General features: G+C 47.8%; 1 protein-coding gene across 1 annotated transcript; it reads left to right on the plus strand.

Moving 5' to 3' along the window:
* The first annotated feature begins 497 nt into the window (after nt 1-497).
* Nucleotides 498-27,060, plus strand: LBH (LBH regulator of WNT signaling pathway). Its single transcript, XM_065928945.1, has 3 exons — nt 498-730; nt 3,270-3,372; nt 24,458-27,060. The coding sequence occupies exons 1-3, from the start codon at nt 705-707 to the stop codon at nt 24,644-24,646; spliced, it is 318 nt and encodes a 105-aa protein (XP_065785017.1). The 5' UTR covers nt 498-704; the 3' UTR covers nt 24,647-27,060.
* Nucleotides 27,061-27,300: the final 240 nt, after the last annotated feature.

The following is a 27,300-nucleotide window of genomic DNA, read 5'->3' on the forward strand; positions in this document are numbered from 1 at the left end:
GTGAACCCCAGGTGTGGGCTGGCGACGGCAGGTGGATGCAAAAGAGGGCGCTGGTTGAGGGATGGCGCCCTCCCCCAGCGCAGGGCGGCCACGGAGCGGTCGTGTCCAGAGCTGGCCCCGGCGCCCTCCTCACGCCACAGTCTCTCAGCCCAGAAGTCCCCGGGGTGTGTGCTGGGAGAGGGGTGCGGACGCCGGCGAGATTGTAAGCGAGTAGCGGCGTTGACATTGAACTCAGGTTCTAGTGCGTGCGTGTGGGTGCGCGCGCGCCCGTGTCCACGCGCGTGTTTGCGTGTGTGAGTGGTGGGGTGGGGGCCGGGCTAGAAAGCTGCAGCAAACCACGGCCCTCGGGGAGCGGGGCCGAGCGCGCCCCCCAGCCGCCGCCAGCCGGAGCTGCGAGCGCTGAAGCCATTCATGATTTTGGTGACGTTATTCCAGGAGTGGGCGAGGGAGGGCGTGGCCTCCTGGAGCCGAGCCCCGCCCCCGCCCCTATAAATACCGCTTCCCCGGCTCTTTGTGGGGCCGCGAGCTCGTCTGCCCTGCCGACGTCGCTGGTAGTGGGGCTGTCTCCCGGAGGCGGACCAGCGAACGCCCAGTGCCCGCATCCGGCAGCCTGCCGCCCCACTCTGCGCCGCTGACATCCTTACCCGGGACGCAGTGACCGTGTTTAAATCACAAGGGCGTGGGTCAGGCTCCCCTAGGACTTCATGTCTGTTTATTTCCCCATTCACTGGTGAGTATCTTCTGCGCTCTCGGCGGGCATCCGTCTAGCGGCCGTGGCTGCTAGGCCCCGGGGCGCCTGCTCGTACCGGCTGGATTGCGAGGGCAGCGGGCGGCGCGCGGGCACCGGGCACTAACCAGCCGCCCAAGCCCGTGCAGGCGTCAACGTCAAGGTTGCCTAGGTGGGGGTGGGGGTGGGGGTGGTGGTGCTGAGAGCATCCAGACAAAGGAAGTGAACTCGCTGCCTTCACTTAAGTGACGGCTGGGAGGGTGTGTGTACAGTCATGTTGGGGTGGAAGAAGAACCAGAGGTCAGGGCTGAACCCGGCTAATAAAACCCCCTGTCTGCGGAGGGCTGCAGGAGGCGCGCGCCCGGCCTGGAGCAGGGGGCTCCAGCTCTCCCCGGCCCCTCCCCTTTTCCTTTTTGTTTGCATGCAAGTCTTGGCGTCGAGGCCCGCGGCCACCAGGCTGAGCTGGTGCAGCGGCCGCGTTTGCAGAGCTCCGAGGGTTGGGGAAAACGCCCTCCCCACACGGAACTCGATTGAAGCCACAAGCAGCCGCACGATCATTCGCTACACCTCTCGATCCCTTCCCTCTTCACAGCCCCTAAACCCGACGCGCCTTTCTGGGGGCCGAGGCTGGGGAGGAGCCGCCCTCCCCCCGGGCTCGCCTGGAGGAGCCCGGGCTGGGCAGCGGGAGGCGGAGGTTTGCACCCGACCTGAGATTGGAGCTGGGAGGAATGCGGTCCTGGGTGCCCGCAGGTTGAAGAGCGAGCCCCTGGCCGCTGGGACTTGCGTGCCGGCTGCTGCTTCCTTCCTGCGCTGAGGAGAGGAAGAGCGGTCGTGGGGAGAGCGCTGGTGGCCCCGAGCGCGCTCTCAGGTGCGGGTGCAGAGAGCCCCGCCGCGCAGGCTCCAGCTCCGCGCAGTCCTGCTTAGTTCAGAAACCGGAAAGTTCATGCTTCTTGGTTCAACTTTTCTGTCCCGCGCCGAGAGGAGTGAACGCCGGGACATCAGGCTGAGAGCCCGACCAGAGTCGGGTGGGCGCTCTTCTGTCTCGTTTCTTCGAGGATGGTCAATAGCCTTTCCCGAACCCAGGAGGAAACTGACTTTGGAGTCCTCGTCCTTGACCTCAAACTTGCCCGGAAGCCTAGCATCCTCTCTTAGTTTCCCCTCCCCCAACCCAGCCTGCCCGATTAGAAAAGAGACGGCATTCTCAAAGCAGAGTAAAAATTCCCTCACCCCTTCCCTCCTACCTCCAGGTACCATATGGGTGAGACTTGCAAGGCCATTGGAGGCTGTGTGCCCCTGACCACTCAAAACTCACCAAGATGTGTGTCAAGGCCCATCAGGGTTATTGTCCCCTGAGAGATTAAGGTTGGGTCTCACTTTACAGTTGATTAGCATTTCATAGTTTGTAGTGCTCCACCCCTCACCCTGTGGAGCACTGTGAGCATAACTGTGAAACTGTGGGCTCTGCATTATTAGTATCATGGTAACTAACAGGGCACCTGTGGCTCAGAGAGATTGTGTGATCACACAGCACTTGAGTGGCTTAGCTTGGAGAACCTATTGCTTTTGTTTCCTAATCTAGTGCCTAATCTACACTATGTAGAAACTGTAAAATGTAAAATGAAGATGAGTTTGGTACCCCTGTTTCCTCAGCTGTGGTCTTTCTAAGGCCTACCTTACTTTTTATTTTTAACCATTTATAAAGGCGTGATGGTGAAAATGTTGAGTGTTATGTAGCGAGTATGTTGACTTTGGTATGTGCTATTTGGCATTACACATTCGGGACCCTGTATGTGCCCATGGCTTGTGTGAGGATAATGGAACACTTGTATCCTGCTTACAGAGTACAAAGCACTTTCACATGTCAGCCATTGGTGGGCCAGCTTGGCCCCTCTGGAAATTTCCTTTGCAATCAGAGTCTGGGCATCCTTAAGGCTTTTAATCCAGGGGATGTTTTTCGAGCTGTTAGCTTTCAGCTGCTGTGGCAAGGGCTAGAGAAGGGGCTTGGATGGCAGATGTGAAGTTTGGGGAAAGCTGACCCCTTGGGGCTTTATATGGGACATTTTGCAAAAAGGAACAGCAGAGAGATATAGAAATTTAGGAAGGCAGCAGTACTGGACTTGGTTTCCCTGAGGTTGGCCTGTTATCATTATGTAATAGCAATATTCATTTTCCCTAGAGAAGGGTTGAATTGGTTTTAATATAAACAGACGGCCTCAGCTACTTACTGTTTTGGGTTTTTTTTCTAGTTCTGTCACTTAAAAGAAAATTCAGAATCATTTTGTGCCAGTGGGGACTAGTACAAGAGAGGAGGAAAGAGAAGGTTTGCCAGAGTGGTTTTCAGACAATGGGCTTTTTTGAGAGCTCTGATGCTCTGGGCTCGTAAGGCGCTTCCTTGGGGTATGAGCTTGTTTTTCTGTGAGTTCTGTTTTGAACACCTCTCATCCTCCTTCCAGACAGTTTCCTGATTTAATAGCAGAAGGCAAGAGAGTAGGAATGTGAAAGTGTGTATGTTTGTTGACTTTTGTTCTGGGTTTCTTGGCAGCCCTGACTATCTGAGCTCGGCCGAGATGACTGAAGTGATGATGAACACCCCATCCATGGAAGAAATTGGTCTCAACCCCCGAAAGGATGGCCTTTCCTACCAGGTGAGTTCAGTACAGGCTCTGTTCTGGCTTCTTTGAGCCTAGTGGCTTTTGCTGGGGTTGGTGGTAGACTTGTTTCTGTATCTGAGTGCTGTTGGTAAGATCTATGTGCCCTTGAGAAAGTTTCTGAATGCCAATAAGCCTCAGTTTCTTCATCTGTAAAATGGGACAACAGTCATTCTTACCTCATAGAATTGTGAAGATTCAACATGATGAAATAACATGGGTAAGGCAGTCATAGTGCCTGGGACACAGTAAGCGTTCAGAAAGCGTGAGCCAGTTCTTAATTAGTCATCCTGGCTGCTATAAACTCTTCCCTTTATGGTGGCAAAGGGGGAGGTGATTTGTGCAGTCAGTTCAGACCAGAACTTCCCTCCCCAGGCAAGCCTTGGGCAGTAGTAACATTGCTGTGAGGGGCGTCTTATGAAGAAGGGTGGTCTGGTGAAGGAATTGCTGTGTCCAATGCTGCTCTCTTCCTTTTATTGATGGTTGACCAACTGATTCCAACAGGGTTAGTGTTCTAACTACTTAGAGTTGAAGAGATCTTTCCCCAGAGGGTAGCTCTCTCAAGGATGTGATCACCAGGATCCAGCACAGAGATTATCCTGTGTGGTGGATCCAGAATATATAAGGACCAAAAAAAGTGACCCGAGTAATGCCTTCAGATTCTCAGCCCCGTGCTCTTTCTGGCCTACCATATGCTTTCCACTGCGCCTGGCCCACTACAGGGACCTTCAGATACCTTCAGGGCAGTGAACTGTTTTCAAATTTCTGAGGAGGGTGCCTAGGTCATTACATATGGGGGAGGAAAGAGTCTGTTTTTAAGGGAAGATCTTGGAAACTGTGTAGCATGGCTGAATGGGGAAAATGAATGGGGTGCGGTGGGCTCATTCAGCAGATACTACCTGAATGCCGCTATGGGCCATGCACTTTACAAACAGTACTTGTTTGGTCTTGACTGTCCCTCTCAGGTGGGAATTATTGTTCTGTCTCACAGATGAGGAAACAGGCTCAGACTGAGTGGCTGACTTGGGTCTCGAATTCCAAAGCCTTGCTCTGTCTGTGCCTTAGGGTTGGTTCTTGGCTGGAATTGAGACTCTGCTCTGGCTAGTCACTCCTTAGAACCATTCTAGGTTTGTTTTTGTGAAGAAAGAGAAAACAGAAAGCTGGGTGGGTGTGATGGAGGGAGGGTGATCAAAGAGAGCTGAGATGAAAGCTGAGGTTGGCTAAGGTAATTTGGCGGGTGACAGCAAGAGTCACCTCAGACACGCTTGGGACGTTCAAGAAGGCCCCTTTGTTGTGTGTCGATATGGCCAAGCCTCTTCTGTTGGCTGGAAAGAAGTCTTTAGGTGGCTTGCGGGGGTTCAGAGGGAGGGGGGAATACCCTTTCCTGGTTGGTTTTCTCCCTTCCACTCTGAGAGCCGGTCTGAGAGAGACAACTGAAGGCCCCACAGCCTGTGGGAGGGCAGAAGTTTCCTGACCCACTGGCTGGGGTGTTTTTGGATACCAGTTTCCAAGTCACTGAATCAGACTGAATCTCTTTGTGGTTACAGGTGAGGGGTTTTTTTTGTTTGTTTGTTTCGTTCTGGGTTTCAGATTTCCATCACAGAACCCTTCCAGACACAGTCGTCGGTATATCTTATGTGTGCTTTCTATATTCTCCTTTTGAACACATCCCAGGATAAAGGGCCAGGTCCTACAGGGCAGTTTTCTTGACCTTCAGGTTACTTTGTTGATTCTGAGGGATAGAGCAGGTAATGACAGAGGAAGGTGCTGTGGTGCTGGGTGAGGACAGCTCAACTGGGGCTGCCGTGGGCCGGAGGACAATAAAATTGCCTCTGGGCTCCTGAGATAACTCGATGCTGCCTGAGCAAAGGGCCCTCAGATCTTCCCTTGTGGTGCTAGACTGAGGGCCCAGTTTTCACAGCCTCTCAGGAGATCTGTTCCTGCTACCTTCAAGCAGACTACTGCCCAGTTCCAAAATATCTTACCTTGAGCTCCAGTGCAGTCCATCACAAGATTTCAGAAAGGTGTTCCTGGAGAAGAGAGAGGGGAGCAGTGGTTATCTTCAACCAATCAGCATTTATTGGACACTTGCTGTATGTCACATGCTATGCTGGGCATTGTGAGGAGGGTTCAGGGCTTATGGGGGAGACTGGCATGCACATAACTGGAATACAGGCCATCTGGTGGAGCAATTGGAAAGCTATGGTCAATCTGGGGATGTGTGGCAATGGGAAGGCTTGGGAGGAGAAAGTCAGACTGGGGCCTTGAAAGAAAATTAGGACTTTGAGAGGACACTTTCATCTCTAATTTTGTAGCACCTTTGGCTTGCCTCCGTTTGGGCCAGGCTCAGGTCTCTGCAGCAAGTTGGTCTGACAGTTGTCATATAACCGGTATTCTCTGGGCCCACTCAAAGCCACTGCCATCCCATTAAACGTATTCCCACCAGAGCTCTGGGGACTGGCCAGGTCTGTCCATTGTACATGCTCAGGCTGGGCTTGGATCTGGGGGCAGCAGAGCTTTGAGCTCTGTTCTTGGCATTCCTCCTGAGGGTAATAATAGTACATGGCTTTTACTGCGACCTGCTTTTCCCAGGAACTAAAAGTGGGATGGAGACATCAATCCCGACTTAGCAGTTGAAACAGAATCTCAGACTTGTGGTTTGACCTTGAAATAAGGTCGTAAAATAAATAGGCACACTGGAATTTGTCAGTTGTTCCCCCCACCTTCCAGACCTCCCCAGAACGAAGCTTTGCTGATTTCTCTGCCCCAGATGTGACATCTTTCTTCTCCAGCGCCTGTGGCATTTGAGCTTAAATGATGCTGCCGTGGTCCTGCCTGACCTTCTCCTTGCCCAGGTCTCCAAAGGCAGAGGATGCCTTATTCCCTCTTTGTGCCTATCAACCATCACCCTTCCAGTAGCCCTCCCCAACCTGAGGTGCCTGCTGGCTTGGGGCCTTGACAAAGCAGGTGCTAAGTGAATGGTGGTAATTTCAGTAAAGTTGAGTCTCTTGATTCTAAAGTTGCTCACCTGCACTTCTGCTTTAGAATTTTTAAAGGGCCTCCTCAGCATCACATCTCTCTCTGCTCAGTCATGTCTGATGCTTTGTGACCCCATGGACTGTAGCCCACCAGGCTTCTCTATCCATGCAGCTACTCCAGGCAAGAATACTGAAGTGGGTTGCTATTTCCTCCTCCAGGGAACCTTCCCCATCCAGGGATCAAACCTGCGTCCCCTACACAGACACAGATAGATGTCTTTTTATCCCCTAAGAGATTTGGGGAAGCCCTATCTCTTGTGCTTAGAGAGTTAGTGCTGTTTTATGAGCACGTATAAAAATTGGCAGAGCCAGTACCCTGTTTTATCTTAACATTTACTTAGAGAGTCAATTCAATATGTGCAGTCCACATCTGCTGTCTCACTTGGCATGAATTATGACACCCTCCCAGGTGGGTGAATAAACGGTTAATAGAAAGTAGAGTACATTTTGGGCAGGGATGTAAGTGGTGGCCAGCACAACAGGGGGCTGAGTGGGAGGGTCTTCAGAAGGAGGTTGGGGTTCTGTCCCTGCTGGGCTGCAGCTCCCTCCTCACACTGCATCTGTCAGTTTCTTGTTCTCTGGCCTGTTGGATAGGGATGTTTGCCTAATGCCTTCCTACTTTCTCTAATTCAGGGAAGCAGGTCAGTGGCTGCCTTGCAGGCTCCCTGCAACCCCGCTAGATTGTGACATTTTGGAATGCCTCTCTGACTGGGTCTTCTTCTGTGCTGTGCCTGAGTTGGTCTGGGCCCTGAAAAGGGCAGTGTCCTGGGCGTTTGCCTCTGGTCATGGCTGTTGCTGCAACCCAAAGGCTGTGCATTTCAGCCTGGCTGCCCAGCTTCCCCAGCACAGCTTGCTGAGGCTTCTGCAGTTTATAGTCCCCCCTTGCTGAGTTCTAGATAGAGATTTGGCCCTTCGGTCTTCATTTAAATCTGTCCCCTCTCAAGCATCTGAATCAAGATCTGATAACTTTTATCCTTCCAAGGCTCTTTAAATTCCTCTCTGATCAGCACACCGTCCTTCCATGGCCACCCGTATTCCTCCTGCTGTTCTTCATCTCATGCTCCTACCATTTGATGTCCACCCACCAGTCAGAGAAGCAGCGGACTCCCCTCCTTCTAAGGGAAGCCAGGGAGGATGCGCTATGAGCTAGAGCACTAATTCTGTATGCACCACAGTGCCTCATGTTCTGGGCTTTCCCTTTGATCCTCAGCGCTGAGAGCTTTCCTGCATCTTCCCCTGCGTTTCCCGAGATGGGAGGGAGGGATGTCCTGGCTTTTGTAGGACAGGGAGGAGGGACAGTAGTGGGTGACCTTTTCTGCCACAGTCCTGTCATTTGCTTCTTGCAGTCTGAGCCTCTCTTTCTGCTCTGCATTAGGACAGGTCTGAAGCACCTGGCCCCTCCTGGGACAGACTTTCTCTGTCTCTTCCATCTCCAAGGCCAGCATTAGCCAACTCCCTTTTCTCCCCCTCCTCACTCTTTATCAGAAGCAACAAATTCTGTCTCAAAGAGCAGGCTCAGCCGAACCTCTACAATCAGACAATAGCTCAGAAACTCTTGCTCTTCACTCACCTGTCCACTGAGCCTTTCTTGATGAGACCCCCAAGCCTGGCTCTCCTGTTCCCTCCTGTGTAAGTGCAGGTGTGGAAATCCGTGACGGGCTGGGGTTCCTGCGTGAGTCTCTGTTCTGTTTCCCTCGAGCCCCTGCTCACAAAGCCACTCCAGGCGTGCCATCAGCCCCTTGTCGCCTCCTCCTGGCGCCCCTGTCTCATTGGTTACCCCCAGCTGCATACCCTCGCATGGTTCTCAGGAGTTTGGGAGTCCTGGCTGAGCAGGCACACAGAAGTCTGCTGGTCACCAGGAAATCATCTTTCACATCAGACTTAAAAAGCCTCAGTTGTCCCTGGAGGGACATAAAGCTAAAATTCGAAAGCACTTGGCAAGAGTCGTCCAGCCATGAACATGACATATTCCTGGAATCCCAGCATGTTTTCTCTCTCCTGTCCCTACCCCGTCCACTGCACTCCCTGCTTGGTACAATTCAGAAGAACATGAGGCAGAACACGGCAGCTAGAGCCACAAGATTCAGAAGCACAGGGAGTCTGTTTCTTGGAGCAGCACTGGGCCTGCGTCTGCACATGTTGCCTCCTTTTGAGCCAGCGCCCAGGTCACGTCAGTGTTCAGGTCACGTCTACTTTACGTAGGGGATCCAGCACCTTCCTTCCATGCCCAAGGCCTTGACACACACATACACACGGCGTTCACTGTTTTGGAATGCCCCTGGGTGAGAGCCTGCAGAGGGCTGGACTTATTCCTACGGGGGCTCCCCCCACAACGCGCACACTGGTCACAGCAGTGAGTCTGTAGCACCGCCAGGGAGAGAACAAGCTTGCTTCACTTCCCCAGCCAACGTGACATACACTGGAGCCATACAACCCGGCCTTCTCTCAAAGGGCCTGTGTTAGGCCTGAGGCCTCTCAAGCGGTGGTGTGTTCATCACTCTCCAGGCCCAGAGTCTGTATCTTAGACGGCTCTTTGTTCCCACTGTGCCGGGCGCAGAGTCCAGCAAATAGTTGTTTACTGGATGCTGTGTTATTGGTTGGCCCCTTCTTCTCTCCCTTTCCTGAGCTGAGAATGCTCTCTCCACCTTGGCCACCCCACGGCGTGGGTTCTCATAGGATCAGCATTTTTCTCTATGCTGACCTAGTCTCCCAGGTTGGATAGAGAGGAGGATTGTACCATGAGGAAAAGGGATGAGTTTGGGTGGTGAATCTTGTGACTGGAGCCAAGAGCTATTCCTGGGTGTCTAGTGAATGTCCTGAAATGATCTCTCAGGCCCAAGTCCTGAAATAATCCTCTCAGGATGAAGACAGGCCCTCATCCACAGGGGGATCGGAGCGGCCAGGGCTCCGCGCCTTTACAGTCTCATAGCCATGGGGTCCCCTTGGCCACCTCTCATCTCGCCACCTGCCTTCCCTTGTCCTTGAGCCCAGCTCAAGAGGATCTTTATCAGTCAATCAAATCCTGTGTCTACTCCTCGCTCCTTGACTGAAGGAGAGCCCTTTGTTGCACAGACCTGTCTTAGAAAAAGAATTAAAATTTGCCAAAAGTTGCTCCAGACTGTTTTGACCTCAAGGGAAGTTTGGGAGCTCCCTCAGCTCCCTCTCTGCTAGAATTAATTGCCTTGCACTATGAGAAGCTCCTTTTACATAAACTGTAGAGAAGAAACACTCAAACATTTAGCTGAAGTGACACCGACTGTCTATAACTCAGCCAGGGATTGTATTGGAGCCAATAGGAAGGAAGGTTCCAGATCTCTCACCATCAGGAGCATTGCCCTGAGCAAGGAGAGCAGTCACAAACCTCAGTCCAGTGTGTGTGGCGGGGTGTCTCTAGGTCTGACTTTCTCCTAACTTGAACCTGAAGGTGGTTCCCAGGCAGAATTAATTAGTGTGCCTTGAATTCATCTTCTGTCTTTACTTTGTAGAGCCTGAGACATCTCTGGATTTGAGAGGAATCCTTGGTTTTCCCAAATTTCTAAACATTTTCTCCAGGTACAGCCCTATGTGTCAGCTCTAATTTTTCAGCAGGCGAATGTGTGTGGGCAGCACCAGGCTTAGCTGCTGATTCCTGGGGACTGAGCCTGAGATGCCTACATGAGTGCACGTGTGCGCACGCACACACACACACACTCGCATCCACTTACATGAACTCTCACACACAGGACCACACTTACACACTCGCTTATGACCAAAAATGGCAGATGGCAGAATGTTAGTAGCAGTTATTTTAGATCAGAATTCTGTAACTACAGGAAAACTTTCTTTTCCTTCCCTCGTTTTTGAGTAATTTCACATTTTCACTGGTGAAGTATGTATTTTATTATTCTTATGCTTACTTTTCAAATTTTTAAAGTAACACATGTCCATTGCGGAATTTTTATTTTCTTCTTTAAAGTTTTTTTCCAAGTCACCACAATTTGACCATTCTTAAATTACAACTGTTGGCATTTTAGCATCTTTTCCATGGCACTTGTATTTTTATGTGCCCAAGATACTGAGTTGTGTTCTGCTTTTTCACTTAATGGTATGTAAGTCATCAGCATCACATTATCATAACTTATCTTAAAAATGCCTCAAAGCCAACATTTTAATAACTGTACAGTATTTTATCATCAAGTTACAACATGATTTTTTTTTTACCATTCTCCAATTGTTTAGTTTTTTTAGATTGTATACATTTTTATTTTATAAATAATATGATAGTTTATATATAATTTTAGATATAAATATATGTTTGTAGTTTATATTATAGTCTTAGAATAGGGTCTTAGAAGTAGAATTTCTGAGTCAAAACGTGTAACAGTGTCTGTGTGTGTGTTATAATTTATAAAGGTGATACTAATTCCTGCTAGAAATTTAGAGAAATATAGAGAAGTACAAAGGAAATTTTAAATGCCTGCATTCCTATCACTGAAACATTTTGGTATGTTTACTTCTAGTTTTATATTCATTTTTATTAAAAAATAAAATTGAGGAAATACTGTGTGTGCTAGAGTGAATCTAGTGAGTCTTTTTTCATTTCGTATAATATTGTGACTATGCTCCTGTCATTTGGTTTTCTTTGTAAAATGGCATTTCATTGTGCTGTGTACCACTTATTACTGAATGTTTAGGTTGTGGTATATTTTGTTCTTACAGAGAACACTGCTTTAAACATCATTTTACACAAATCTCTGTACAGGTCTGATTCGTTTCCAGAAATTCCTGGAAATAGAATTACTGAATCAAACATATTCAACATGATTAAGTTTCTTGATTATACATTACCTTAAAAACAGAAAAAAAAGAGTTTATCATAATATCCTAGCTCCCAGCATTGAAAGTTTTAGCAAATAGAATCTCTGGGGATATAAAATCTATACATGTAGGATGATGGCGGGGCTTTGTGGAGAGAATCAGAAAGGTGTTTGATTATTTTAAAGTGTTTGAGAGATGCTGTACATCTTCCTCTAGTTTATTAATTGCTTATTTTGAGCAGAGATGATAGCAGTTAATGATGTTTAGATACCATTTAGCCAGCATTCTAAAATAGCCAGTGACATTCTTGTCTTATAGTGGATATGTTGACACACTTTATGGATTATGAATATGTGTGAGTTGTCGATTCCCCTATTTATCTCCTTTATTAAGGATGTTGGAGCACTGTGTGACCTTGAGGAAGATTGGGGAAGTTGTCTTGGCTTGGAAACCAATGAAGGTTGAACAGATCCATGTTTAGTCCCCTGAACCCTCTGGGTTTTCCTGGGGTTTCAGGTCTGGCTCATGGAATGGTCATGGTTTAGAAATACTGCTTCCCCTACTCTGCTCAACATTATGTGGCAGCCTGGATGGGAGGGGAGTTTGGGGGAGAATGGATACGTGTTTATGTGTGGCTGAGTCCATTTGCTGTCTACCTGCCACAGCATTGTTAATCAGCTATATTTCAATATAAAAGTCAAAAAAGAAAAAAGAAACATAGCTTCCCTCGAATCAAGGCTACACTGGGCTCTTACAAGTCGATCTGAACATGATAGAAGTCTTGGGCCAGTGTTCAAGGGCCTTCCATCTGACAATACTGCAAGACTCCTGGTTCTTTGCAACAGGTAAATTAAATAGCTTAGGCCAACATTCCAGTAGGGCCCCCATATGCCTGGTGGTTTACAAAGTTAATGTAAGTGTTATACAGACAAACTGAAAGTATTAGTGTATTTTATGGTTACCATCTATGATAAGTAATACTAGTTTTCCATTTATGTAGTGATAGAACTTTTTTTTTAATATGTTTTAGACAAGCGAGTAAAGAAAAAAATATAACTGAGCCACAGTGTGTGTGTGGACAGGAAAGAGTAACAATGGTGGTGCCTAACTTCCCGTGGCTGGTGTCACTGTTGTCACCATGAAGGAATTGTTTTCTTCCAGAGTTGAAGATATACTCTTAGATGGAAGCATTCTTAAAGATCAGTTCATACTAAATTATGATATCTGTGTGTGTGTGTTTTTTTTCATTTGACTCCTTGGATACAGCAGTTAAAGCCATATCAGAAGTATTTTTGGCTGTTTTCCTTGGCACCCTAATATTGGAGGTTTTAATGCCAAATTACTTCTTAATAAATGTTCTGTGTATACACCACGTCTTATTTCAGCAAAGTGTTAAAACCAGAGGACAGTTGGCCCCTGGGGTTCACAGAAACTTTCCAAGGGATGTGACAGCAGAGAGCATTTGGGGAAAAATCAGTTTCCACATCTTTGGCTTCCCTCTGTTGCTCTCTGAAACTGTGTTTCCTGAAGACAGATCTCACCAGTTTTCTTTTCTTACCCTTCTGGTCAAGATTGCCCTCCATCCTCTTTGTAAGAGGGCCTGCTTCTCACCAACTTGAATCTTTTAAGGTGCCTCCCCAGTAGAAATTTTAGGGGCATCCAACAAATGGACCATTAAAAAATGTTACTGTCTAAAAAGCTTCATATGTCCCACTTGTCTATAGGAAACCAATGAAAAATTGCCTTTGTCTTTAATAATTATTTGTGGTATATTTATTGATCACTTATATACTAATAGCTGCAGTAAGACAATCCAGAATTTTGTTTTTTTAAAACCTTAAGGTCACAGGACATAAAAACATTAAAAGTCACTTTATATGCAATAAAGACATATTATTCCTGAGAAGTATGAAAAAAACTCATAACTAAAAACTTTCAAACAGAAAAAATATATTAAGATAAACTTCTATGAAGCAGTAGAATGGACATATATTTTCAAGTAGAGAAAGGAATATGATTTGACTTAAGAGCTTGTTCATGAGGTTTTTTTAAATAGGTGATTGTTGCTATCAAATTGCTATGGTGTTTATAAGCCATTGAGTACACATTTAAAAGAGTAGCATAAAAGTTTTATTTTAAAATGGTGGTGTTTATAATATATCAGAAGTTTTAGGTGTCAGTATTAAAAGGTGTGAAAGGAGACAATTTTTCAAAATTCTTTCAAAGTATATACTATATTTGGAGATTGTGGATATAGATATTCTCCTTGGAATAAAAACTTTGGTATTGTAGCATCTCTGAGTGGGGTTAAGAGGGAGACTTGACCACCTTTGAGGCTTGGACCAGTCTCTGTCAGATGTGGGGATGCACTTAAATGCCAGTAGCATGACCTTGGGTCACCTACGTGTTCTTTGGACACGGTTAGTGATATGGAGCTCAGAACCTCTCAGCACAAGCAGGGTTTTAGACTGTGAATCTGGACAACTGGTTTCTAAGCTTGGCTTTGCTACTGTCTACGTCATCTCAGGTGACTCCCAGCATCTCTTTGTACCTTGCCTTCCCCCATGTGTCATGGAGAGAGAGCTGATTCTATCATTTTTGTTAAAATGTTATATAATGAGGTGAAATCCTCCATCCTAATCTTAGTTGGCCCCTGGAGTTAAACAAATCTTCTCTCTCTTAGATTTCATGTCAGCCTTTCAATTATTTGAAGGTACCTTTTATGTTCCCCTCAAGTCTTCTCCAGTTTTAAAACATATTATCCTTCAACTTTGACTTATATAGTCATCTTTATGAAGGTGTTTTTTTTTTCTCTAGGCCATTGGCTTTCAAACTTTTTAATCCTAGTCTGTTTTACATTTCTAAAAATTATTTAGGACCCCCAGAGATACATTTGTTTATGTGGGTTTTATCTTTTTACATTAAGAGAGTGTTTAACATTTTTATTATTTATTAACTCCTTTAAAATAACGATTAAAACCATTAATTAATATAACTAATGATTTTAATAAAAGTAAATATATTTTCTAAAACAAAGATAAGTGTTCACATTTTTTGCAAATCTGTTTGATATCTGGCTTAACAGAAAACAGCTAGAGCCTTCAATTTATTGTGATTTGATATGTGTTGATTGAAGTCAATGAAAGAAATCTGGCCTATACAGATATGTACTTAGAAAAGGAAGAAATATTTTAATAGCCTTTTCATATATTTTTCTTTGATATTTTGGCAAAACTGAATAAGTGGTAGTTTCTTGAAGGTTAGTGGTAATGTGGAATCTGAAACCTTATCACTGAACTTTCTGTACTTTTACATAAAATTCATTAGCCTATCTTGTACTTTGAATGACTCTTTTACCCATGCTTGGTTTCACAACCTGATGTACTGATCATTTGGAAAATATAGGTTCACCAAGTTATACAGATCTTCCAAATGTTAATACATTTTCTTACGTAATATAAAAAAAAATCACATTAGTTAATATCTCCACTGGTCTCATCAGAAATTCTTCAAGTGATAGAAAACTGTCAAGCTTATGATGACTGATAAAAGTTTTCCAAAATTCTAATTTTTGCTTGAGACCTCAGTTTTTACCATTGGTAACAAACACCATTAGACATTTTCTTTGAAATACCAGTCTTATGTCTGCCAAATATCCAAGTCTGAATAACCATGGTTTGTTGGTCAATAATTCTTTCAACTGAAATGGTGTTCCATAGAAAAAAGTAGCTAGTTCAGCTTGCAGCTCAATCCCATAAGTGTTTTTCTGCGAGACAACTGTTGTGCTCTGACATGTACCAGAAATGTTGTATTCCAACTTTGCAATAGCACCCCACTCTGGTGCTCTTGCCTGAAGAATCCCCTGGACAGGGGAGCCTGGTAGGCTGCAGTCCATGGGGTCGCTAAGAGTCGGATATGACTGAGTGACTTCACTTTGACTTTTGACTTTCATGCATTAGAGAAGAAAATGGCAGCCCACTCCAGTGTTCTTGCCTGGAGAATCCCAGGGACAGGGGAGCCTGGTGGGCTGCCGTCTATGGGGTCGCACAGAGTCGAACACGACTGAAGCAACTTAGCAGCAGCAGCAGCAACTTTGCATAGTGTATTAAAAAACAGGTACTTAAAGAACCACCCTTATGGCAGAAAGTAAAGAGGAACTAAAAAGCCTCTTGATGAAAGTGAAAGAGGAGAGTGGAAAAGTTGGCTTAAAGCTCAACATTCAGAAAACTAAGGTCGTGGCATCTGGTCCCATCACTTCATGGCAAATAGATGGGGAAACAGTGGAAGCAGTGTCAGACTTTACTTTTTTGGGCTCCAAAATCACTGCAGATGGTGCTTGCAGCCATGAAATTAAAAGATGCTTACTCCTCAGAAGGAAAGTTATGACCAACATAGATAGCATATTAAAAAGCAGAGACATTACCTTGCCAACAAAGGTCCATCTAGTCAAGGCTATGGTTTTTCCACTGATCATGTATGGATGTGAGAGTTGGACTGTGAAGAAAGCTAAGTGCCGAAAAATTGATGCTTTTGAACTGTGTGTTGGAGAAGACTCCTGAGAGTCCCTTGGACTGCAAGGAGATCCAAGCAGTCCATCCTAAAGGAGATCAGTCGTGGGTGTTCATTGGAAGGACTGATGCTGAAGCTGAAAGTCCAGTACGTTGGCCACCTGATGCGAAGAGCTGACTCATTTGAAAAGACCCTGGTGCTGGGAGGGATTGGGGGCAGGAGGAGAAGGGGGCGACAGAGGATGAGATGGCTGGATGGCATCACTGACTCGATGGACATGAGTTTGAGTAAACTCCAGGAGTTGGTGATGGACAGGGAGCCCTGGCGTGCTGCGATTCATGGTGTGATTCCGCAAAGAGTCGGACACGACTGAGCGACTGAACTGAACTGGACTGACTTAAAGAATCAATATTTAATAAAAATTAATCTTTGCTGCTTCATCAAGGACATGGAGGATTTTGTTTTCATTGTGAGTGGGGGGTGGTGAAGATTACTTTGACTACCAGTTTGCTGCTACTGCCATCATTAATTCTTGCATTGTATTAGTATTAGTCACTCAGTTGTGTCCAACTCTTTGCAATTCCGTGGACTTATAGCCCACCAGGCTCCTCTGTCCAAGGATTTCTACAGGCTTAGAATACTGGAGTGGATAGCCATTTACTTCTCCAAGGGATCTTCCTGACCCAGGGATCGAACCAGGGTCTCCGCATTGCAGGCAGATTGTTTACCGTTGAAGCCACCCATACCGGCAGTTTCACCCACTTTTGCTTTTTCATACCATTTGTGTAGGTATCAACGTGAGAAAAAAGGCAAATAACATCTTAGTATTATGAAGAAAGTATTTTAACTCCAGGGACACTCTCTCCCTGAAAGGACCTGAAGAATTGAGCTTTGAGAACCACTGCTTTAAACTGAACAGAGATCAGAAGGCTGCAGCAGGGCATCTCAGTGCAGATGGTGTAGATCAGCTCCATGAGAGGAGCTGTTCCTCTAGGAACATAGTCCTGTTTCTTTCAGTGTTTTTGCATCAACACTGTACTTATGATCAACTAAAATCTCCAGATCTCTGTTATTGGACCTACTGTCAAGCTTCCTGTTTGGGAGGGAGCAGGAAACTTTTAAAGACATACATTAGCTGATGAGTGGGATGGGATGATGGGAAAAGGTGAGTGGGAGGTGATGGATGTCGTCCAAGTGGAGACTTTTCACAGATGGTGGAAAGGGATGGATAGCCGCGAATTGGGGAATCCTCAGTCTAAGATGGACAGTTGAAGCCAGAAAGCTGCCTTGAGTTCAGAGAAAAACCTAGGGGGACACTGAGTCCAGAGAGGGCACAGGGAAGGAGAGGTTAGCAGGTCAGGCAAACCTGAGCAAGGTCATGAGAATCAGGAGAGAGTGTAAGTCCTGAAGCAGGCTGGCCTCGTAGTGTGATGCAAAGGTGGTGATGACTGAAGGCCAAGCAGAGGCCCTGGAGCTGGGCTGTAAGCAAGTCCTTAGAGACCTGAAAGTTGTTTCCATCCAGTGATGAGTTTGGAAGTCATGTAGTAGCAGAGCCCCAGACAAGAATGGGAAGGCTATGGGACCAGGCCAAATATTCAAGATTTTTGTCTCTAAAACAAAAAATGAGGAAATAGTTGGAAACAGCAGCCCTGTCAGCCTGGGCTTTCTGAGAAAGGGGGTATGTGGCTGTGGGACACTTGGGTAGAACAAATGGGAGAGACAGAGAAGCCATTCCCCAAACCCTGAGATGACTGAGAAGCTTGTCTTCTTTTAAAAGGGCAATAACGATATACACAATAGGATGTGGATATGTGAAATTATCCTATGCAAGATAGCTGCAGTGTTTTCTTAGCACCCTGGAGAACTTTGAGAGACATTCTTTAATATTCCAAAAGCCCCATCAGCTCACTGGACCCAGAATTATCAGCAGCAATGAGTGCTAATTAATTGGAATTTGGAACTCTTGACTTGCAGGATGGGTGTGTGTTGGAGAGATGTTTATGAGAGATGGTGTTTATCCAGAGGATTTCCTTTTCTTTTAAGTTTCAAGGCTAGAGGCTTAAGCATCTCTAATCCAAAGGAAGGAGATCCAACAGTTGTTATGAAATCCCAAATCTCTACTCAAGTCTCCTTTAGGATTAGAGACACCAAGGAAGGGTAGGAGAGGGTGAGGTGGATATTCCATAACCCTGTCCAGGGGAGATTCGAGTGAGGTGAGTCTGAAGGATGGAGAATGAGGTCACTAGCATCCCAGTGGAGATGGGAGATTGTTCCTGCTTGTCCCCTGCATCCATCAGTGGCCACTGTGCCCCTAAACTCTAATTCTTTCTGTTCTTAACCAGCCACGTTTCACTTTGAAAAGTCAGTAAAATGCAAGTGATGATGAAGCAGGGTGTACTTTTTTTTTTAATTAGCTGCCTCTCATTCACTCAGCCTTTGGCAGAGCAGGATGCTGGTAGAGATCTGCCCATTGTTATAAAGCAGCCCCTCCTAGGGAGGGATAAACACACAAGGCCAATCCATTGTTGTTCTCCGGGAAAAATAAGAAACCTAGGCAGCAGGACCTGGGAGTAGGCTGGGGGAGGGAGGGAAGGATGTATAATCAGGAGACCTCTAGCTGCAGGGGCTTCCACTAAAAGGCCAGGATCTGGACCAGGCAGTGGCTTTCATTCCAGCTGGCCTAACTCATGCCCCGGGAAAAGAGAGGCACTGGGGAGGAAGTGATGAAGTCACAACCATTTCTCCAAAGAACATGGCCTAGAATTTGTAAGCACAAGCCCAGGAGTGCTGCTGATTTCCTCTTGTCCCAAGCTATAGCCACAGACTTTCCAGTTCCTCAATCTAAATGTTCCCTGGGGACCCCAGCTTTACCTAATAAGAAACATCATTAGGAATTTAAAATTTACAGAACTTGTTCGCACATACCTGTATTTAGTTCTCTCCAAAGCCCTGAAAGATGGGAATGAGCATTAATCCCAATTTATACATGAGGAAAGGAAGGGGGTGGGGCCTCCACATTCCTTCCAACAGTACTATAAGAGTGGGAGGTCCTTCCTCATTTTATTTGGGAGGCAGCTGAGGCTCAGGGAAATTAAAATGACTTGACCCCAGTCATAGAGATAATAAAACTCAGGGACTAGGGAAAAGCCAGATCTTTCAGACTCCTGGTCTACCTGCAGGAGTGGAGATTTTCCATCGCAGGTTTGCGGTTGATGTTTTCTTCCCCCTTCAGGGAGGGAAGAGGCTCACTGTGTGGTTTTGGATGCTCAGGCAGATCCCTCTCGGGGCCTTGGAGAGCCACCTGGTTTTTCATTGCCCACCTCCCCTCCTCCCCCTCCCACCCCAACATGCCTCTTCCCTCCATTCCTCTCCAGCAAAGAGGAACCGGATGGCCAGGCTCCTTGGATCTCAGCTTGCAGAACTGGTAATTAGCCCTTTGTGTCTAGTTAACCACCTTTCATCTCCTCTATTTGCTGGTGTCCACTTTCCCTTATTAGCATCTTTCAACTCTTTGCCAAGCCCTCCACCCTGTTTGTGGCCAGCTCGTGTTGTGGTTGTTTGTTGGGGTGATGGCTGAGGGATGAGTGTACATGGTGGGGTGGCAGAGAGGAGGGGGAGCTGCTCCAACCAGAATCACTCACATTTTCCATCCTAGGTGCCAGGCATCTCTCTCCTCTCCCATCCCAGAGGCAGCCAGGTTTAAGTCACCTGGCTTAGAGGCAGACAGTTGATAGCTAGGCTCCCAAATTTCGGGCATTTGGAGCTCGGGTATTACCTTTCAGTTTCCTTGCGTGGGTGAAATGGGAGCTGACTGACTGGCAACTTTTATACTTTCAACAAAAGCCTGCTGACTAATTCCTCATCTCCAGGAGATCACCTTCAACCCCAGATTTCCCTGCTCTGAGGCAGCCCATGTGGGCCCATCAGCCAAACATCCTGAGCTTTCCCGGACAGTCCTAGGAGGAAAGGAGGACAGTCCTTTCCACTGTCCTCATATTTAACCATTTACTTGTGTAGCAATTTATATTTACTTGACTTTACATATTTCATATGTTTATATTAATAAAAATTGAAGGAAATTTAAAAAACTTAGCCTCAATTCAAGTGCTTAAGAGCCACATGTGACTGATGCCATCGGACAGTGCGAGTAGAAAACATTTCCATTATTGTGGAAACATATTCCAATATACTGTTCTATTGGATGGCTCCGATATACACAGGCAGAAATTCCAGCATCCAAACTACAGCTCACAGACTGTTTGTTCCTCGAAGGTCCTAAAGCTTCTCTGACCTTTCGAGTGAACTCATTTGAGTTCCCAAGATGTCAGAGCCTGCTGGGATTGGAGGCCACCCGGCAAAGGATGCCTGTGAAGAAATGTCCCTTATGAAATTCACCACTATCAAGTTTGGAATGCCCACTGTTCCTCCACAGTGAGACAGGTGGGGCCTGGGATGTTCTTGGTTCATGTGATCGCCAAGACTTCGCGTGCAAAGAAGGGAACTTGGTGTCTCTTAGTTTCATCCAAGCCATCGGCCTTGGCAGCCAAGGGGACAGCTGGTTGTAGAGTGCAGTCTTAGTGGGTAGAGCAAGGGGCAGGGCTGAGAGAATTCCAGCTGTGAGGGTGCGTCTTGACCTGTCCTGCCTGGAGGGTGAGGGTGGGAAGTACCTCTCAGAGCCTCCCCATAGTCCTTTCCCGACTTCTTAGATGGCAGCCTTTGCTGCAGAGAGAAGAGAAAAGGAGTTTTTCCCCTTCCCTAGTCAAGGGAGAAGAGACACTTTGGGGTAAGAGGTTTAGCCAGAAGCCTTTTCTTTCTGGAACAGGGGCAATTGGTTTATCCCTTGCCAGTTCCTACAGGCAAACAGCATGCTGGCCTGGCCTGCCGCCCCAGCCCTACCTGTCATGTGCTTGGCAAGTCTGACTTGAGTCCTTTTTTCCACTGCCTTCCCCACCCCATCAAATTGCCATTGCAACCTCTCATTTTTCTGCTGCCTAGATGATTAAAAAGCATGACTTAGTGGAAAAATCTTGACCTCCTTGGGGTCAGCCTCTTAGGCAGCTGTCAGAGATAAGATTGTACTGGCAAAATACTCAGCTATGCTTTGCAAGGCTTTCTGTCTGGATGTGAGGAAATGAGAAGCTGGTTGGTTCTGGGTGCGTTCTATTTGTCTTTGGAGAGAGCTACAATTTTCAGAGACATAAATTGGTATTATCTGATAATAAAATATAATCTCTGATGGGAAGGTTAGATTACTATAGTGATTTTTTTTTAAGTAATTAACAGGCTTTGTTAAAAAATTTTTTTTCCCCATGGCGCCTGCTCTGAGCAATTCAGGGAGCAAAGTTCTCTGGCAACTAAGCAGTATCAGAAGTTCAATGCTCAGACTTCCCCCAAGGACTTAAAAGACTTAATTGTGCGGCTCCTGGTATGAAATTGTTTGGAGTTATTTTAATTATTGTGTTAGTATTGCTGCCTCTTGCTTAGAGGTTGAATACTTACCATAGTCCTATTGAAACTGCTCCAAAGGGGACATTCCAATTTGAATTTAACATATGTCCTCAAAGTATTTTATCATCTTTGTGTTTGCCCAGGATTTGTATCCATCTAATGAGACCAGAGGCCACTTCACTTCTTAAATGGAGAAACTCAGGCCCAGGCGGTTGAGAGGTCTTGGTTAGGTAGGGTTGGACAAGTGATGTCAAGGACATAGTGAGAACCTGGGGTCTGTGTCTTGACCCTTTGTGTTATCAAATGGGCGCCTCTTTTGAAGTCCTGTGGGTCTGAGTTTGGGTCCCGGTTCAGCCACTTCCTGACTCTGTGGCCGTGAGTGAGTCACTTGCCCTCTGTGTGCTTCAGTTTTCTCATCTATAAATAGTGATCACACCACTGCATACTTCAGGGGATTATTGTGATCTGAGATTCTGCTCAGCACATGTGCCTGCCGTATCTTCCATCATCAGCAGCAGCATCATCCTTCTTTTAATGAGAGACCCCCTCCCAGCTCAGAACGAAATCACATGCTCTCCACCACATGCCCTTTGCTTGTTATCCTCCTCTTCCTTTTGCTAGCCTTGCTGCTGCGTGTCCCTTCGGCTTTTCCTCAGCATGGGCGACTGTAATTAGAAGTCGGTCACCACCTCTCTCAGCCAGGGAGTCGCAGCATAGGTACAGCCCCAGGCTTGAGGTCAGAGGGTAGAGGCAGGGGTCCAGGCTGTCCTGGGCCTGCTGTCCATCCCTTCCTGATATTTCGCAGCTCTGTCCTTGAAGATGTAGAACAACTGTCCAGACTCGACAGTTCATCTTCTGGACCTGTCTGCCCAGATGGTCATCTTGGGGGCTGAACTGCCAGATGGGCCATTAAAGCCCAGGGTCTTACCACCATTCCTGGTCAGCTTTCCAGGAAATGGGCGTGTTGGCCCAGTAGCATCCATTCATTGTTCAGAAGATGCAGATCTGGTTTGAATCCTGGCTCTTCCTTGTGGCCCTCAGAGTCCCAGGGTCTCTCTGCTCCTGGTGGAGGGGTGTGGTGTGTGGTGTGGTGGCAGTAAGGCCTAAGGCAGGTGATGTCTGAAAGAGCTTTGTAAACTGTAGCATACTTTCCACTCGTGGGGTTCCCCTCACTCACGCCCAAGGCTTGTGCTCGGAAGGGCATCTGGTTCCCTCTCGCAGGGAGGGGCTCCAGCTCCACGTGAGAGGATGAGGAGGGGCCCAAGTAAGCCCCGTGACCTTCTCTCTGCTCGGCACTGGAGTCTAGTGCACACAGCCCAGTCCAGGGGCAGAGCTGCAGGGCTGGCTGCCTTGGTTAGAGGAAGCCTGTGGTGGGGGTCATCTTTCCCCACGCCTCCCTTCACCACCACCCCCAGCTGAGCCCCTTCCTGCCTTGTTTTCCTCCTGGCTGCCATTACGATACTTTTTATAAGCCTTGTTAAATCTTTAATGATGCCTGGTTGTGCAGCTGGCTTAAGACTTAATCCCCAGCAATAGGGCTTTATTGGATAAATGGTTAATAATCACTCATCTGCAGGGATTGGGGAGGTTGTATTGAGGCCCATGATTCCCAGAAGCCCCACGTGGCCTCTGACATGGTCACGGACTTGATGGGGACCACACTTCGTGGGGTCGGGTGCAGTAAGACTGGGCACCCTCATCACACCCCAGAAGTTGGGAAGGCCTGAGGTTCTAGGAGAGCCCTTTTAGTACCTCCAAGGAACAGAGCAAGGCACAGGGAGCCCCCAGGTTCTCTTCAAATGTGTCTCCACCCTCCTCCTTGTTTCACTTTCCTTTCTTTTGCCATGAACAAGCTATGTGACCCTGAGTAGGTCTCCTGACCTCTTAGGGCCTCAGTTTCTGTATCTGTTAAAAGGACAGGTTGGGAAGAGACGACCTTATAGGTGCTGTGTGATTCTGTAAGCCCCAGCAGCCCAGACAGTCTCTTCTCTCCAGCTCTCTGGCGAGTCCCCGAGGGCTGTGTGGCAGGGGACCAGCAACCCTTGGGATTAAGCGCTTAAGCTGCTGGGCAAAGAATTGGGTCATCTGTAGTCACAGGGCAGCGTGTGCAAAGGGAAGCCACAGAGCCTGGATTTTATAGCCTGCTTTAGGGTTTCCCCTGGCTCCGGGCAAGACACACAGTAGGCTTAGAGAAAGGAACCTTGTGGACAGGACTTTGGAAAGAGAATTAGACTCTTTCAGGTATAGAATTGTCAAGGTGGGTATTTTTCAGTCGCTCGGCCTCGTCCGACTCTTTGGAACCTCATGGACTGCAGGATGCCAGGCTTCCCTGTCCTTCACTATCTCCTGGAGTTTGCTCAAACGCAAGTCCATTGAGTCAGTGATGCCACCCAACCATCTCATCCACTGTCACTCCCTCCTCCTCCTGCCCTCAATCTTTCCCAGCATCAGGGTCTTTTCCAATGAGTCAGTCCTTCACATCAGGTGGCCAAAGTATTGGAGCTTCAGCTTCAGCGTCAGTCCTTCCAATGAATATTCAGGGTTGATTTCCTTTAGGACTCACTGGTTTGATCTCCTTGCTGTCAAGGAGCCAGGGGTTGTTCACAGGTGGAAAAGGAGCCTGGGATTGTGTTCCCACCTGCCCGTGTCTGGGGCTGTGCATTCAACTCTGATTTGACTTCAACTTCACAGCTGCAGTGAGATTAGAACCCGTCTCCTTAAGGGGCAGGTGGTATTGGGCATGGACTTGGGAGTCAAAGAGACTTGGGTTTGAATCCCATTCTACCACTGCACCTTTCCAGGCTGAATGATTTGGGCACCCTCCTTCTCCAGGTGTCTCCTGAGTGGCATTAGCAGCACCTGTGTTTCAACATGACTGTGTTGGGTGCCAGTGACCTACATAAAATACCTGGTATCTGGCTCACATCAAGTGCTGATAATTATCCTGGGAGGAATTTGCTGTTGTGGCACCTGTTGTATGCACTGTACTTGTAGTTAAAATGCTTGCCACAATTGGAGATGTGACTTACTGTGGAGGACATGATCTCAAGTTCTTTTATCTGAAAACAAAACCAAAAAGGACAAACACCAATTTGGTAGCACTGCCATGAAAGCCTTCAACTTCAGGATTAGTCGGCCGAGGGCTCATTTCCTCTGTTGCCCTGGAGTTTGCTCCCTGCCCCTGCCTGATGCTCCCCAGTGTTCCCAGGGCAGAGTAGCATGGTCCCTGGTGTGCAGTGGGGGCTCAGTCCTGCACGTGAATGTGACTGAGTTCTCTGCTTTTATTTCAGATCTTCCCTGACCCGTCAGACTTTGACCGCTGCTGCAAACTGAAGGACCGTCTGCCGTCCATCGTGGTGGAGCCCACAGAGGGGGAGGTGGAGAGTGGGGAGCTCCGGTGGCCCCCCGAGGAGTTCTTGGTCCAGGAGGACGCGCAGGACAACTGTGAAGAGACAGCGAGTGAAAACAAGGAGCAGTAGAGTCCACGCCGGCTCCCTCGGGGTCACACCAGACAGCCTCTGTACCTGAACTGTGTTCTTTCCCACTACCATGGAAGGAGAGCGTGTGTGAGCCTCTGCAGTTCTGCACACGTCAGATGATGGCTTCCTTTCTGCACCTGCAAATCACTGAGTTGGTTTTCTTTTCTTTTCTTTTCCTTTTTTGAGATGTCGGGCAGCAGAGCCCTCTGTGACTGCGCGCCAGGCCTTTTGAGAAAGGAAGCTTCTTAGAGCAGGGGTGGGGTGCAGGGAGGCAGGCATCTTGGAGATCATTATCTGAACTCAGGCGGGCTGAGGGCAGCCCTGTGACTCCAGTGGGCTCCGGGGGAGGGCGTCTGGGGCAAGAAAAACAAACAGGAGATGAAAGAGAAATGAAAACTGAGCAGAGAAGTGCGGCCAGGAAAGATGGACCCAGAAGCACGCTCTCTGGCTACCGAGGCATCACCCTACAACGTCTTCATCTCTCTCTCTAATTTTGCCCACTGCCCGCCTTTGTTTTTATTTCGGGTATGTTGGTCTGTAATGGGAGGCAGGTGAAGGAGAGCTGTGGAGCCTGGCTTCCTGCAGAGGCAGCCAGAGGTGATGTCGGGAAAGAGAAAAGTCTCCTGGTTCCTTCTCCAGACCCTCCCCTCGGGCCCTGGCCGACGCTCCTGCCTGCTGTGATCTGGAGGTTTTTTGAGAGGCTGCACTTTTGAGCATTCCCCTGATTTATCCTCTTTGCCCCCCATCCTAGCCCTTTTGGAAATAGCGAGAGCCTCTCCCGCCCTTGTTGGAGGGCCGAGATAGATGCTTGGACACTGAGGTCCATCCTCTGCTGCTCCCCCCAGACTCGCTCTCCCTCTGGGTGGAAGCACAGCCTGGCGGGCCCTCCCTCCAGGGCTGGCCCTTCCTCCTCCTGACCCCCACCCTCCCAGCCCCAGCACAGCCGTTTGGGTGGCTGCTAGCCTGGCCGTGGGTTCGAGCCAGCCTGACCAGCTGCAATACCCACTCCTACGTGGGATCTTGGCTTCTTTTTCCGGTGGGAGCTGAGCAGCTAGCAGGGGAGAGTTTCTATTTCTCATTGGGAAGTGAGCGTTAAGGCAGGTCCTGAGAGCTGGCAGAGCCTGGGAGTTGTGGATGGTGGTGACAGGCAGCCTAGGGATGGAATTTGAAACTCAAGGGTGTCATGAGATCCTGGGCTTCTTCCCTGGTGTTTCTGGATGCGGAGGGTGGGTGGCGTGGGGAGGGAGCCACATCCCTTCCCACTTGACCCCTGTGAGGGCTATAGTTGCAGAGAAAGCTAACATGGACTTAGAGCTCCTTATCACAGTTAAGAACCATCTGGAGCTGCAGATTGCAGGACGAAACCCTTTACACATCTCTATCTCAGAGCAGGACTGTGCAGCCAAGAAGTGAGCTCAAGTCCCTCCCTGGGGCTGAACGCAGCCAACTGAGGCACCCACCTCGTCCCCTCAGGGCCCCAGGCCGTCCAGGCTGAGCCCCTTTGGTTGGGACATGTGTGTAGACTTGTACTTAATACCTCAAGGTTAGTGTGGCTCTGGGGAATGCTGGGGCGGGAGGACCAGCGTGGCTAGCTTGTATCAGCAGGACTTGGTTCTGGGCAGCCGATGCTCATCCCCCGCCCCTCCGCCCCTACCCTGTGTTGTCTGTCCATGTTGCATACACCGATGGCAATAACTTCTTCCAGCTCCTCGGGCAAGTGGGAGAGGCCTGCTGCCGGCCCTGCGAGGGAGTTTTTCTCTCTCTCTTTCTCTCTCGCTTGCTCTAGCTCTCGCTCTCCTCCTGTTTCAGCCGCAGGGAACCTGTCCCCATGCCTCTCACCCCTCACAGCTGCAGTTCTCAACCCATGCCTCCCTCCGTGGATGGGGTCTTGCCTTTGAAAATCCCGTGTTTCTGTGTCCCCGTCTCATGCTCCCCTGTATCATCTGTCCCAGTCTTGCCGTGTGATGGGAACGTGCTTGTAAACTGCATAACAAATTTGCTTTGTGTATATGTGTGTTTATGGGGGTGGTTTATTATTTTTTGCTGGTCGCTAGATCCCTTTGTATGACCACGTGGAGTCTGAGCAGGCCAGGGGCTGACAGCTTAAGTCAGGACCCTCAGCGGTGAGCCTGCTGTGGGGACCCAGCTGCTCTTGAACAAGTGGCTGAGCTCCTGTCTGGCCTCCTCTTTTTTTTTTTTTTTAAAGTAACTTGTGTGTATTTCTAACTGATCCTATTGGGGGAAAAAAAAACCAACCCTAGTATTTCAGTAAAAATGCCTGTTGTAAGATGAACCTCCTGTAACTTCTATCTGTTCTTTTTTGAGGCTCAGGGAGAAACTAGCTTTTTTTTTTTTTTTTCAAACTACTTTTTGTCACTGTGACAGTTGTAAATAAAGTTTGAAAATGCTTTCCACTCTGGTCTGGTTTCTTTTTTTCTTGCTGCTCCGTTGGAACCGACAAAGTGTAGGAGCTACTCTCGCAGGAGGCTGAGTTCAGCATAGCCGCCCCATGTGAGGGTCCTTAACGTACCTCACCTGTTGGTCCTTCTGGGATGAATCCGTTCATGGTTTTTATCAGCTGGTTGAATGAAAGCAGCTTTTTTCTTCTACACTAGTGGTTCTAACTCTGGATGCACATCAGAGTCACCAGCAGA

Source organism: Muntiacus reevesi, chromosome 3 (genome assembly GCF_963930625.1).
Source record: "Muntiacus reevesi chromosome 3, mMunRee1.1, whole genome shotgun sequence".
Taxonomy (NCBI): Eukaryota; Metazoa; Chordata; class Mammalia; order Artiodactyla; family Cervidae; genus Muntiacus; species Muntiacus reevesi.

What these genes read in the sequence shown, in the direction of transcription:
- LBH (XM_065928945.1), top strand. Translation starts at nt 705, where the DNA reads ATGTCTGTTTATTTCCCCATTCACTG. An exon ending in GTTTATTTCCCCATTCACTG is followed by an intron (nt 731 to 3,269) that starts GTGAGTATCTTC and finishes GTTTCTTGGCAG; the next exon opens with CCCTGACTATCTGAGCTCGG. An exon ending in AGGATGGCCTTTCCTACCAG is followed by an intron (nt 3,373 to 24,457) that starts GTGAGTTCAGTA and finishes CTTTTATTTCAG; the next exon opens with ATCTTCCCTGACCCGTCAGA.